Source organism: Conger conger, chromosome 13, assembly GCF_963514075.1.
Source record: "Conger conger chromosome 13, fConCon1.1, whole genome shotgun sequence".
Classification (NCBI taxonomy): Eukaryota; Metazoa; Chordata; class Actinopteri; order Anguilliformes; family Congridae; genus Conger; species Conger conger.
The window spans coordinates 5,534,164-5,549,678 of NC_083772.1; the positions used below are offsets into that span (position 1 = coordinate 5,534,164).

The following is a 15,515-nucleotide window of genomic DNA, read 5'->3' on the forward strand; positions in this document are numbered from 1 at the left end:
TTTCCGGGTTTCAACGATTCCTTCCCAGTCTCGCATTTTCTTACTTCCTGCTTTTTCACTCGTTCATGTTGTATAGCACTAATCGTATTAATAAGAACTAACATCGATATTGTACAGTACTAATTATATTATCAGACTAACTGTCTGTGGTGGCACGGATGGTGCAGTGGGTAGCACTGCTACCTCACAGCAAAGCGGCCCTGGGTTCGAATCCCCGTCGACCGGGGCCTCTCTGTGTGGAGTTTGCTTTGTTCTCCCCGTGTCTGTGTGGGTTTCCTCCGGGTACTCTGGTTTCCTCCCACAGTCCAAAGAAATGCAGGTTAGGCGGATTGGAGAGTCTAAATTGACCGTAGGTATGAGTGTGTGACTGAATGGTGTCTGTGCCCTGCGTTGGACTGGCGACCTGTCCAGGGTGTATTCCTGCCTTTCGCCCAATGTTTGCTGGGTTAGGCTCCAGCCCCCTGCGACCCTGTTCAGGATAAGCGGGTTAGGATAATGAATGAATGAATGACTAAGTGTCTGTCTAACTAATTAACTAACAGTCACTTTTTTGGGTCATTTAGATTTTAGCATGTAACTAACTTACTAACATTATCTCCCGTTTTAATAATGCTCTGTAACTCTGCCTCTCTATTCTATCCCTGATTAGTTGCTTAGTTTCAGCAAAGTGTTCGCACCAGCCTCTCACTATCACGTCTCCTAACTCTATGCAAATGTCCACTCCCTAATCCGGAGCCGTCTGTATTACGAGTTTGTTTGTGTACCCAGTTCGCATTTTTGTTTCCTCCTTGTTATTGTATCATTACCTTATTATGTTCTACGACAACCCTTTGCCTGTTTTTTCGAGTTTGCCTAGCCCCTTTGATTTGTTTGCAGGTTTCGGATTTGATTCTTCTGCTTTCATCAACTTTGATTTTGCCTGGCCCTTCTGTACCTCTGCCTTCTGTTTTTCTGGATTTTTGACCCCTGGTTTTTTTTTTACTTTTCTTTTGCATCTCGTTTTGGCATTGTTGCCTTGTGATCTCTTGGCTTTGGACTTGGACTGTAACAAATACAACGTTTTAGAAATGCGCTTGGGTCTTCAGCACCGTACATAATAATTATACCATTCAGAATCACTAACTATGTACATAAACAAATCCTTACTCACGCTCCTTTAAATTCATTGACCCACTTTTATTCATACTTATTCACTCTCCCGATCATTCACACTGCTACTCACTCATTTATATTCCCACTCACCGCCGCCGTTCTTGTAGCAGAGGTATGGGAACCTCCACACGTTTCCCAGCCCCACCATGTTCCCTGCCACTGCCAGGAGGAACTCCACCTTACTCCCCCACTGCCCCCTCTCCTCCAATGGCCTTTCTGCGGTCTCCCTCTTCTTCTTCATCCCTCCTGCTGTCCGTTCTACACTCTCTGACCTTATTCTCTGTCTAGACACAGCAATGTAGCAGGCTGATGTACCTGCAAACTGGGAGACCGCATGTGCAGAATTTGTTTCTGTGATACTGGGCCAATTAGTGACAAGTTACCACTTTCAATATTTTTTGTGCTGTGTAATACTGAAATTTGCATGTTCTGCCATGGAAAGCAGTCCAATGAGGCAAGTCCTGCACTCACCAAACAGCCAGCCCATGGCCAGAACCATCATTCCATGGTCAAAGTCACTTAGATCAAATTTTTTCCTCATTCTGATGGTTGATGTGAACATTAACTGAAGCTTCTCAGTCGTATCTACATGATTGTATGCATTGCACTGCTGCCACGTAATTGGCTGATTACATAATCACATGAATAAATTGGTGGAATAAAGTACAAATTTTCCTAATAAAGTGCTCATTCCTTATGTACTCCTTATGTACTGTTCCTCTGAAAATAATCAATTTGGTTGTTGATTCAAAGAGAACATTTGATTGAATCCTCAGCAGCCTGCCCAGTCGTACATGTTGTTTGACGTAGACCACCATAGTTACATTACCTGTAGCAGGTATTAATGCATTGTGTGTTGGAAGCCTTGTCAGTGCATAGGTCAAGATAGATGGTCTTGGTGCTCGTGTGAATCACCTGTCTTTTTCAGCTTTTGCCAAACATTATGACATTATCTCTCACTTCACACTTATTTTAATAAAGAAAATAAAACCAGGGAAGATCATAACACAGGCTATTAAACTGCATATATCACATTTATTACACTTATTATGCCAAGAAATTGTAGTTCATTTTAAGTAGGCTGGACATGCATGCATTGCATGAATGAATGCCCCAAAATGAGCAATATACCATAGACTGGGCTGCAACTTGTGCCTTAGTCCTGGGACCTGTCTGACTGGAAAATAAAAATACGCTACACCAAATTGGCAGTGAGCTGCTCACTCTTGACTGACACACCCTGAGCGGGGCGGCCTGTAGTGTAGTGGTCAAGGTAAATAACTGGGACACGCAAGGTCTGTGGTTCGAATCCCAGTGTAGCCACAATAAGATCCGCACAGCCATTGAGCCCTTAACCCTGCATTGCTCCAGGGGGGGATTGTCTCCTGCTTAGTCAAATGAACTGTATGCTGCTCTCGATAAGAGCGTCTGCCAAATGCCAATAATGTAATGTAATGAGCAGTGGCTCTCCTCCCATTTTGTCATGCCGAGAGTCCCGAAATTGCCAGAGGCTTCTGGAATATACAAAATTTATGAATCAATCAGGCCAGCTCACACCACGCCAGGCACTGGCCAGAAATTATGGCCCTTGGTGTTTCTCTTGGTTAGCACTGGTTTCCATCTTGCTACACTCAATGCCCCCCGAGATCAGCAGCACACGTCTCCTGGGAGGGAAGCAGAGAAAATTAATTAGAAAAATGTTATATTACAAAATTAACCCTTAAAAAACCTTATCCCTAGCCCCACCTCACCCAAACCATAACACTAACATTACATTTTAATGATACTAAATGTAGAAAATTAAGCAAATTAAGCAAATTAAACAAATTACACAAATTTCACAAATGAAATAAATACTTAAATTATGAAAAATTCTAAATTAGGAAATAAAACATTCTCCCTAAAAAAACCCTTACCCTAACCCTCAACCAACCCTTAGCCTAAACCCCATCACCCTCACCCTCACCCAGATAACATTATATTTTAATTATCAAAAATTTAGAAACCTCACCCAACCCTAACATTACATTTAAATTATAATGAATGGAGAAAATTACAAAAATTACAAAAATTCCAGAAATGGAAAATTTCCCTAATTCTTTAAATAAATTGAAATTATAATAAATACAAAAAACATTACAAAAAATGAAAATTTAGAAATGAGAAAAATTATGAATAAAATGACAAAAGAGGCAAAAATGAACAAAATGCGAAAATTCCTAAAAGAAAAAAAAGTGTATGAGGAAAATAGCAAACATTCTCCCTAAAAAACCCTAACCATAATCCTTACCCTCACACCAACCCTAACCCCCATTACCCTCACCCTAACCCTAACGCTTACATTATGTTTTAATTATTAAAAATGTAGAAAATGACATGAATGACAAATTATCCAGAAATTCATATATACGAAAAATGACAGAAATTCCAGAAATTACAGAAATGAAAATTCCAGAAATTCAAAAAATAGTTAATTACATTTAAATTATAATTTAAAGAAACATTACAAAAAAGTAAAACATTTGGAAATTAGAAAAATTACATATAAAGACATTTGAAAAATGTACAAAAATGTAATGTTATGAAATTAACCCTAAAAAAACCCTAACCCTAACCCTTATCCTCACCCCAACCCTGAACCTAACCCCACCTCACCCTAACATTACGTTTTAATTATAATAAATGTAGAATTCTAAAATTCTAAAAATGACAGAAATTCCATCCATCCATCCATCCATCCATCCATTATCTGAACCCGCTTATCCTGATCAGGGTCGCAGGGGGGCTGGAGCCTATCCCAGCATACATTGGGCGAAAGGCAGGAATACACCCTGGACAGGTCGCCAGTGTAGAACCTGCACAGCTAGTCCAATGAGGGAATAGCTGGAGGTGAAGGGACGACGTGTTCTTTCCTGGCTGTTTAGAAGTGAATGAAAAAGATTTTGAATTATCAAACTCTGCACACGAACAGAGCACAATTATGTTTAGGAATATACTGGGTCTGTTGCCACGGGTCGGATATGGATTGACCTGCCCCATATCCCACTTACAACTGGCCTGAAACAGATCAGTAATATTCCTAATATTCTCCGTTCGTAAACGGGGCCGTTTTGAAAGCTTAGTGGTTACTCTCATTCCACTCGTTCATCTGACTCCATTTTAAGATATACAATTTAGAAATTTGGGTTTGGAATTTACGCGAACCTCGGGAGTGATTACACTCGACTCGTACCTGCGCCACCATTACTCAATATATGTTCTCGCGATTTAACATTATTGCTGAATATCTCAGTTCGGTGTAGAACTCAGAGGCTGAGGGTCCAGTCAACACAATACATGCAACACTGTCATGATAGTTGCGAGCCCAGGTCGGCGCAGCATTAACTGGGCTCCTTAGAGCTAATTCGACAGGAACCGGCGCATTAACGCCCATGGGTTCCCTTCGCGTCCAATCACAAGAGCCATGCCTAACCGACCCTTTACGTTGGCCGAAACTTGCTGGCCTCACAGCTTAGAACTATCACATGGGTACCAAGCTCTCAGTTCGGTGTAGAACTCAGAGGCTGAGGGTCCAGTCAACACAATACATGCAACACAGTCATGATAGTTGTGAGCCCAGGTCGGCGTAGCATTAACTGGGCTCCTTAGAGATAGTTCGACAGGAACCGGCGCATTAACGCCCATGGGTTCCCTTCACGTCAAACCACAAGAGCCTTGCATAGCTGACCCTTTACGGTGGCAGAAACTTGCTGGCCTCACAGCTTAGAACTATCACCTGTACCACGGGACTGCCGATCGGTCAGTCCTTGGTCCCCATTGTCCCCCTCAATATTCAGTTGTAATTTAGGCTGAAAAGGTACAAGATGAATTAGAGTCATGGAGATCACGCAAGTTACAAACAAAATAATTTATTTTCAGACGAGTAGGCAGTTAGCGTAGAATAAAACAGTCAATTTCAGTCAAATAGACAAATTAAAGATAAATAGAATAGAGTGAAATCTTACCCAGCCTGCTTTCGCTACACACATATACAAAGTATGCACAGTGTGGGAAATCGAGTGCGATCTTCCCTGATAGGCTCGTCTCCCTGGCTTTTATGCCAAATCATGTGTTTGATCCAGGCGGCAGTGCCATAAATTAGCCTGGTGGGGTTGTCGAATCTGGAATTTAGACCCCCACTGTTGGGGGTTGTTGTGTAGGGAAAATTAGATGATTACCAAGAGAGGACGTGTAGGTTTTCCCTTGAGTTATTGAAACTAAGGTTTATTAAAATCCATTTGGTATGAAATGTATCTCATCTGATTCCTTGACTTTACTGGATCACATCCATACCAAACAGATTATCCTAATGTTTTGTTATGGTGCAGTTATCATGAAACCTCCCTCCTGTGTATCCATTTTACATGTAATTCCTGTTATTACAACACTGGGCATAATGCAATACAACCAGGATCACATGGGCAATGTTTACAATATTTTACCGGGTCTATTGACCATCTAAACAACAGTTTTGAGGTTTTCATCCAAGAGAGTAGTCCCTGGGGTAATGACAGCAGTGCCCAAAGGAGGGCACTGTGGTACTGCCCGGAGTCTTTCCCCCTGGAAGTGACCAGGTGTGGGGTCATAAGTTTTTAGGCACATCCTTTTCCCAGGAGTTTTAATGGCCCACATGGCCTAATTGCCCGGGAACCGCTCATCCACCCACCATATATCTATTCTTTATCCTCTTGGCGTCACTGGTCTGGAACTCCTCAAAAGGTACTTCAAACAGTATTGTCCTTTGTCCCTTTTGACACACACCAGAACCCCCGCCTCACAAATGGCAGAGTCAACCCCCAGCTCCCAGGCTCCTCACAGATGGCCGTCACACTTTGCCCCCCTCCTACACCAGTCCATCGCAGGGCACACGCACCATTCACTCACACACTCATGCCTACGGGCAATTTACTCTCCAATCGGCCTAACCTGCATGTCTTTGGACTGTGGGAGGAAACCCACGCAGACACGGGGAGAACATGCAAACTCCGCACAGAGAGGCCCCGGCCGACGGGGATTCGAACCCAGGACCTCCTTGCTGTGAGGCGGCAGTGCTACTCACTGCACCATCCACAACTAAATCATTCGGGACATAAATCGCACCAACAATTACACACAGAGTTTGTACAAGTGGAACACATAATCCTGTTAATGGGGCCATCACATATGAATGTGGAGATCAGCAGGTTTATTGATTTACTGACCTGATTGCCATTGTGCAAGTGCTACAGTGAATGCACTCACCAAGTGACAAAGACTGTTGTAAATTATTACAATCGGTTACTATTCCGTTAGAATTTGTACAGGGTCATGGAAATTGAAGGTTAAGATTAAGGTTAATAAGCAAAGCTGTGGGTTATTGTGTTATTGCTGACATGAATATAAAATTCTTCTGTTTGTACCTTAGGAGGGACAGAATCCCACTGATTTTCTTTGACCATTTGTAGGTGTGTACAATCGCAACAGAGGTGGCGGGGCCAGAGCACTACTGGCAGGTGATGACCCAATTGTCTGAAGTTTGGTAAACATTAAGTATAAAGTGAGACGGGTGCGTGGGGGTTGGACCCAAAATGCACGACTCAGAAACAATAGTAAAATAAAGTCCCGTTAGGGCTTTATTCGGGACGAGTCCCAGGAGCGTAGTCAATACAAGCAAAGTCCATACACGAAGATCCAGCCAAACAAATACAAAACAAACAAAAAGCACGGTGCCGAGGGAAGAGGCAATCTCGTAGTCGGTAGGCGTGCAGGGAGGTCCGGTAGCAGGAGAGCAGTCAGCGGGGCAGATGAACAGGCGGACGGCAGGCAGAGGCGTAGTCGTGGGCGAAGCGGGAGTCGAAACCATGAAACAATCAGCGGGGCAAAAGTACAAAAACGGTAGGCGGGGACGTAGTCGAGAAACAAAACGAAGGTCACAAAACAGAAATCAATAGTCGATGGTCAGTAAACAGGCGTGGATCGTAACGTGTAATCAAACTGTAAGTAATGCTCAAGAGTTGCGTGAAAAGACAGAGGCAGACAATTTCGCAGTGAACAGTAGCGCGACTGGGCTATAAATGCAGGTGTAGACAGGTGTAGACAATTAGTAAGAGCGTAGCAAGGAAATGGAAAACAGGTGCGATGGATGACAAGTTTAACAAGGAGATTAGTAATCGTTAGTAATAAACCTATCCTGCCCTAGCATTAGTAAATTAGTAAATGACATGCACGAGAAACATAAGGTAACATGAACACATGATTAGTCTTGTTAGTTTCTACCCAATCCTGATCTAGCGTTAGTAGTTTTAGTAAATAGACAAATAGAACATTAGGGGAGTGAAGGACAGAACGAGAGAGAGAGAGAGAGAGAAAAGGCGGAACGCAAGGTTTGCGGAAAAACATGTAAAAGTGTATGCATAACAACGACCAGTAACGTAACACTAAACATACATCGAAACATAACACAAAGCGGAACTAAGACGATAATCACTCAACATAACCAGGTAATATAATCGTACGAAAACATAACTAGACATGACAAGAAAATAAATCGTAACAAGACATAACTAGACATGACGAGAAAATAAATCGTAACAAGAAATAACTAAACAACATGACAAACCTAGACTAACATAATACATGATAAGACACTACGTGACTAAGACAACATGAATAAACATAAATCAACATAAAACATGGTGAGACAGACCTGAAACGTGACAGGACCCCCCCCTTAACGACCGACTCCTGGCGGTCCTTGGAATTTATCAGGGTGGTCACGATGGAAGTCTCTGATGAGCGATTTGTCCAGAATGAGACTGGGAGCGACCCAGGAACGCTCCTCAGGGCCATAGCCCTCCCAGTCAACCAAGTATTGCACCCCACGGCCCCTCTTACGAATGTTCAAGAGTTTCTTAACCGTGAATGCGGGGTGGTTGTCAATAATGCGGGGGGGAGGTGGTGGGGGATCCGGGGGACATATGGGGTGAGAGGATACGGGCTTAATACATGAAACATGGAATGTGGGGTGAATCTTAAGGGAAGCAGGGAGTGACAGTTTAACAGAGGAAGGATTGATGATTTTGTGGATTTTAAAGGGACCAATAAAGCGGGGTTGCAGTTTGTGGGAAGTGGCTTGGAGGGGAATGTCCTTAGTGGACAGCCAGACGGAGTCGCCTGGTTTGTAGGCCGGAGCTGGAGTGCGGTGGCGATCAGCAAAACGCCGATTACGATCTGCCGTGCTTAGCAGCGCGGCCTTGGCATCCCTCCAAACCTTGGAGCACCGTTTCATGTGGATGGCAAGGGAGGGAACAGCGATCTCGGCCTCCTGGTCAGGAAACAGTGGAGGTTGGTAGCCCAGGGAGACCTCAAACGGAGATTTCCCGGTGGCGGCGCAGGGTAAGGTGTTGTGTGCGTATTCCACCCAGGTTAGCATCTTGCTCCAGCCGGCTGGATTTTTTGCCGATACGCAGCGTAGAGCGGCCCCCAGGTCCTGATTGGCCCTCTCCGTTTGGCCATTGGACTGAGGGTGGTAGCCCGAAGAGAGGCTAGCTGTGGCCCCGAGGGCCACGCAGAATGCCTTCCAAACTTGGGAGATGAATTGGGGGCCGCGGTCAGAAACGATGTCCGAGGGAAGTCCGTGAATGCGGAATACTTCTCTCACCAGAACCTCTGCGGTCTCTTGGGCGGTGGGCAATCCAGCCAGGGGGATGAAGTGTGCCGCTTTGCTGAATCGGTCCACCACAGTGAGGATGGTGGTGTTACCTTCGGAAGGGGGAAGTCCGGTAACAAAGTCCACGCCGATGTGGCTCCAGGGTCGGCTGGGCACAGGCAGAGGTTGGAGTAAGCCAGCAGGGGCTTGGTGGGAGGCCTTGCTTCTGGCACAGGTGGTACAGGCCTTGATGAAGCGTCTGGTGTCGGGGATCATGGCACTCCACCAGAATCTCCGCTTCAGCACCGCCAAGGTGCGGGTAAAGCCGGGATGGCAGGAAAGGAGGGATGAATGGGCCCATTGCAGCACCTGTGTCCGAGCGGCTGAGGGGACGTATAGGCGTAATCCGGGGTTGGACCTGGGATCGGGCTCCTCCCGTAGAGCCCTCTGGATCACCGCCTCGATCTTCCATGTGACGGATCCGATGGTGCAGGAGGTAGGAAGGATGTTTTCGGGGATCTCACGCTCAGAACAGGTGTTGAATTGACGGGACAGGGCATCGGGCTTAACGTTCTTCGAACCTGGACGGTAGGTGAGAGAGAAGTTGAACCTCCCGAAGAACAGCGCCCATCTTGCCTGTCGAGAATTCAGCCTTTTGGCTGTCTGGAGGTATGCCAGGTTCTTGTGGTCGGTCCAAACGATGAACGGCTTCTCGGCCCCCTCCAGCCAATGTCTCCACTCCTCCAGCGCCAGTTTGACTGCCAGCAGCTCACGGTTTCCAACGTCGTAGTTCCTCTCCGCCGGGGACAGCTTCTTGGAGAAGAAGGCGCAGGGGTGTAGTCGGTTGTCAGCGGCCGCCACCTGAGAGAGCACTGCTCCCACCCCTGTGTCGGAAGCATCCGTCTCGACCACAAACTGGCGGGTGGGGTCGGGGTGTACCAGGATGGGAGCGGAAGCAAACAGTCTCTTGACCTTGGAGAAGGCCGTCTCAGCTTCGGGGCTCCATCGGAATGGCACCGCTGGGGACGTGAGCTTGGTTAGGGGAGAGACCACTTGACTATAGGAACGGATGAACCTACGGTAGAAATTGGCGAATCCCAAGAAGCGCTGGAGTTGCTTGCGTGAGGTGGGTGTGGGCCAGTCGGTGACCGCCAGAATCTTCTTGGGATCCGCCCTGATCTGTCCCCTCTCCAGGATAAACCCAAGGAACTCAACTGTGTCGGAGTGGAAGACGCACTTCTCTGCCTTGACAAACAATTTGTTCTCTAGAAGCCTTTGTAGAACTTGCCTGACGTGGTTTTCATGATCCTTGGCATTAGTGGAGTAGATCAAGATGTCATCCAGGTAGACGAACACATGGCGACCCAACAAGTCCCGAAGAACGTCATTCACCAGGGCCTGGAACACAGCAGGAGCATTGGTGAGGCCGAATGGCATGACCAGGTATTCAAAGTGTCCGAGAGAGGTATTGAAGGCGGTCTTCCATTCATCGCCCTCACGGATCCGGACCAGGTGGTACGCGTTGCGAAGATCCAGCTTGGTGAAGATGGTGGCCTCGTGAAGTGGGTGGAACGCGGAGTCCATCAGGGGCAGAGGATACTTGTTCCTCACCGTGATGTTGTTCAGCTCCCTGTAGTCGATGCACGGGCGTAGGGAGCCATCCTTCTTCTGGACGAAGAAGAATCCCGCACCGACGGGAGAGGAAGAAGGGCGAATTAGTCCGTTAGCCAGGCAGTCACGGATGTATGTCTCCATAGCCTCCCTTTCAGGTCTGGAGACGTTGTAAAGGCGACTTGAGGGAAGTGACGAACCAGGAAGGAGCTTGATGGCGCAGTCGTAGGGTCGATGAGGCGGCAGAGACTGAGCTTGTATCTTGGAGAATACTGCGCCCAGGTCATGGTAAGGTGTGGGAACCCTTTCCAGGGAGGGCTTGGGAGTCTGTGGTGGAGCTGGTGCTCCCTCTGCTGGTGGTGGAGCGGAACGCAAGCAGGACAGATGACATCTAGAATCCCAGGCTTGAACTTGATTGGAACTCCAGTTGATCGTGGGGTTGTGTTTCTGGAGCCAGGGTAATCCCAAGATGAGTTGGTCATTGGGGGACTGGATGACGCGGAACTGGATCATCTCTCGATGGTTCCCAGAAATGACCAGTTGACAGGGAATGGTAATGTGCGTCATGCGGCAGAAAGTCCTTCCATCCAGCAACCGCGCATTCTCAGGGTGGGGTAGAGGGAGGGTGGGAATGTTCAGTTCGGACACCAACACTTCGTCGATGAGATTGGCGTCCGCTCCAGAATCCACCAACGCGTTAATCCGGGTTGTTCTGTCGGGAAGAATCAACAGCGTGGTGAGCGTGGGACGATGGTTCTCTCTGTCAACACCCTCATGCCTGTCGACTGCTCTCACCTCTACTGGTCGCCTGGTCCTGAAGGAGCACCGAGCCTGGGTGTGACCCGGCCTCCCACAGTAGAAGCACGAACCGGTGGTTCTGCGGCGTGCTCGTTCCTCGGTCGAGACCCTGGTACCGGCCCGGGACAGGTCCATGGGTTCGGGTCCCTCCGACTGCTGCTCCTCACGTCGAGGACTTGGGCCCTGCCTGGGGTACGGGTTGCCGGGAAGGATCGGTCTCTCCGACCGGCGTTGTCTGGCGCGGTTGTCCAGGCGGATTGTGGTGCGCACGAGTTGGTCGAGCTGGGTGATGGGGTCCAGTCGCGCCAACTCGTCCTGGAGCGTCTCGCTCAGGCTGGCCAGGAAGAGATTCGCCAAAGCTGCATCGTTCCAACTAGTAGCTGCTGCGAGGGTGCGGAAGTCGATGGAGTGGTCTGCCGCGGTCTTCCGTCCCTGGCGCAGAGCAATCAGTCTCTGGGATGGCTCCTGGTCACTGGATGCGTGTTGGAACACCTTACGAATCTCGTCGGCGAAGGCTGGGTAACGGGGAGGGAAAGAACCCCCGGACCACACCGCCGTAGCCCAATCCAACGCCCTCCCCTTGAGTAGTCCCATCACATAGCCAATCCGACGGTCGTCGCTGTTGTAGGTCTGGGGCTGTTGTCTGAATACAAACTCGCACTGGAGTAGGAACGCCTTGCACCTCTCAGGTTCTCCACCGAACCTCTCCGGGGGGGGTTGTTGGGGCTCCCGGAATTGCCAGGCTCCCGAGGGGTTGACCGCCGGGGAAGTGGGTGGGTGGGTTCCTCCCGTGGTTGTGGCAGGACCGCAACGGCGAGCCTCCTCATCTCTGCACACAGTTCACGAATCTCTAGGTGAAGCTCGGAGATTCCTTGTGAATGCTGCCGGACGATGGCTCCTTGTTCCTGGAGGGCGTGGAACATGGCAGTTGAGTCAGCAGGGTCCATAGTGGCGAAATTGTTCTGAGACGGGTGCGTGGGGGTTGGACCCAAAATGCACGACTCAGAAACAATAGTAAAATAAAGTCCCATTAGGGCTTTATTCGGGACGAGTCCCAGGAGCGTAGTCAATACAAGCAAAGTCCATACACGAAGATCCAGCCAAACAAATACAAAACAAACAAAAAGCACGGTGCCGAGGGAAGAGGCAATCTCGTAGTCGGTAGGCGTGCAGGGAGGTCCGGTAGCAGGAGAGCAGTCAGCGGGGCAGATGAACAGGCGGACGGCAGGCAGAGGCGTAGTCGTGGGCGAAGCGGGAGTCGAAACCATGAAACAATCAGCGGGGCAAAAGTACAAAAACGGTAGGCGGGGACGTAGTCGAGAAACAAAACGAAGGTCACAAAACAGAAATCAATAGTCGATGGTCAGTAAACAGGCGTGGATCGTAACGTGTAATCAAACTGTAAGTAATGCTCAAGAGTTGCGTGAAAAGACAGAGGCAGACAATTTCGCAGTGAACAGTAGCGCGACTGGGCTATAAATGCAGGTGTAGACAGGTGTAGACAATTAGTAAGAGCGTAGCAAGGAAATGGAAAACAGGTGCGATGGATGACAAGTTTAACAAGGAGATTAGTAATCGTTAGTAATAAACCTATCCTGCCCTAGCATTAGTAAATTAGTAAATGACATGCACGAGAAACATAAGGTAACATGAACACATGATTAGTCTTGTTAGTTTCTACCCAATCCTGATCTAGCGTTAGTAGTTTTAGTAAATAGACAAATAGAACATTAGGGGAGTGAAGGACAGAACGAGAGAGAGAGAGAGAGAAAAGGCGGAACGCAAGGTTTGCGGAAAAACATGTAAAAGTGTATGCATAACAACGACCAGTAACGTAACACTAAACATACATCGAAACATAACACAAAGCGGAACTAAGACGATAATCACTCAACATAACCAGGTAATATAATCGTACGAAAACATAACTAGACATGACAAGAAAATAAATCGTAACAAGACATAACTAGACATGACGAGAAAATAAATCGTAACAAGAAATAACTAAACAACATGACAAACCTAGACTAACATAATACATGATAAGACACTACGTGACTAAGACAACATGAATAAACATAAATCAACATAAAACATGGTGAGACAGACCTGAAACGTGACATAAAGATTGTGTTTCCCCTACCTGCCAACATTTATTATTACAGTTTAGTAGGGAATTGAGTGCACAGCCATCCAGATGGCACATAGGCAGAGAGATCCAGGACTGTTTAACGGCATTGAATGAGACTTAACTGAGTTCAAAGAGAGCCTTAGGAGACGATTGCTCTGCAAACAGTAAGGGCAATTTTCTTAATTGATTCTTAATAGACAATGTGTGTTCACAAAAAGACAATCACATGATTACAAATAACCTTTTAGTGTTAATCCGTATTACTATTAGATCACTTGGTGAATTAAATGCTTACTAGGAGCCTTTCTCTGTGTCTCTCCCAGCAGATAGCCTTTGACCTTAAGTCTCTGCTTCTCAGCTAGCACATTCCGATCTTACAGCAAGATCAACAAGGGGTATTCAGAAGACAAAATACTGATAAATGTTCATGGCCAGCTTCATGTCTTTTTGTTTTGGTAAAGCCGCCGCTTCTGGAAAAGTGTGTATAATGTTACTATGTCTGATTCAAATCAGAAAGCCGGTAAGAGTTTGTCACTTTCTGTCATTTCTTACGAATACGAAGGTTAAACTCAAGTACAGCGATCATTGTTTTTACTGGGATCTGTTTCATCAGACAATGCTCACCTGTGAAATGTTAAAAAGGGCATTTTTCCCGAACACACTGAATACGTGTCAGGCCAAATTTCATTGTTCCAACTGTGGGACCTTGTACAACACTGTTAATAAATCAACCTATTCTGTAATTTGTGATTGTCTGCCTGTGACAGGCCAGTATCACTGGAATCATCTCACAAGACTTTTTTACGTAATGAAAGGTATAAATAACTCCCTGGCTCCTGAATGACTTAAATTTGATTACTGGTATCCATGCTCCAGGTGAAGAAAGCAGGTCAACACTACTGAAAAATAAAGTGGAGGTGAACTTGGTCCAGGCAGAGGCCACAGTCCTGAAGCAATATGGATGATCTGGATATTCGAAAATATTGGTATATACAGTGCTGTTGGTGGCATGAACAGACAAATCAGTTGGAGAAAGTCACTGATAGTAGTGAAGAAATAACTTTGAACTGCATAATGTTTTTGTCGTAAATTTTCTTTACGTTAACCTCTCAATATTCTTACACTCTTCATTTAAAAAAAGTAGGGAATTTTGGAAAACATTGGGGCCAAATGCAGTACAGTCAACCCCCACTGAAGTATATCACATTGTAGTGATAATTGTAATTTACAACCTTATCTAGCCCCTAATAGTCAAATGTATTTCTTTGATCATTGCCTGTATCCTCTAACCCCTCCCTCAGTCCAATTCCCCACACCTTGTTTCTCCCCCTTACCAAAATGAGGACTGGAGGAAAATGCATATCAGGAGAATAACCTCATACCTACTCACAAATATGGAGGTGGGTCATTGATTTTTTTTTTTTTATGTTTTGCTGCCAGTGGTCCAGGTCACTATTTAAGTATCAGGCTTCAGAACAATGAACCCAGCGCGAACCCACAGGAGTTCCAATCAAAGTCTTTATTAACTCTGGCAACCAGGTATAGAGCCAACTAGGCAGTTCTTAAACGATATAGAGGCAGAGGTTTGGTAATGAAGCAGGCAGATGTAACAAAGCAAAACATAGTCGTGGTCACAAGCAGAAGGTTGATAACAGTAAGGCAGTCCAAACAGGCAGATAAACAGAAGCAAAATCCGAAAGCACAAGCCGCTAATCCAAACAGAGTCCAAGCACAGTGGGTCAAACACAAACACGAAGGGAAATCCAAAAGGCAGCGGTCGGAAACAAAAGGGGTCAGGACACGAGAAGATGAGACAGGAAAAATACTGGAGGGAATGGCAGGAGCACATTACAATCTGGCAACAAATGAACAAAACAGACAGGTATATACACAGGTATATACCGAGCACTTTGAGGTATTTATTAGACTTCTACTGCTGTAGCCTATCCACTTAAAGTTATGATGCGTTGTGTGTTCAGAGATGCTCTTCTGCATACCACTGTTGGTTATTTGTGTTACTGTAAAGCCATACCTGAGAAGAACTACCCTCTAGAATCAGTAATCTAGATCATGATTTTCAAATGCACACTTATAACACTTCAATTTCCAATTGTGTGTTGGTAAGCACCCCCCCATGCTTTGTGTGCCAAGTATGAA

General features: G+C 46.3%; 1 protein-coding gene across 1 annotated transcript in view; it reads right to left on the minus strand.

The window, feature by feature from the left end:
* Positions 1 to 9,761, minus strand: part of LOC133108228 (sodium- and chloride-dependent GABA transporter 2-like) — a 29,696-nt gene extending 19,935 nt beyond the window's left edge. Inside the window, exons 1-2 of the mRNA XM_061217697.1 lie at positions 8,983 to 9,761; positions 1,243 to 1,356 (exon numbers count right to left, since the gene is read on the minus strand). Coding sequence (XP_061073681.1) covers positions 1,243 to 1,356; positions 8,983 to 9,094 — 226 coding nt within the window. The 5' untranslated portion in view covers positions 9,095 to 9,761. The remainder of the gene's footprint in view (positions 1 to 1,242; positions 1,357 to 8,982) is intronic.
* Between the last annotated feature and the right edge of the window lie 5,754 nt (positions 9,762 to 15,515).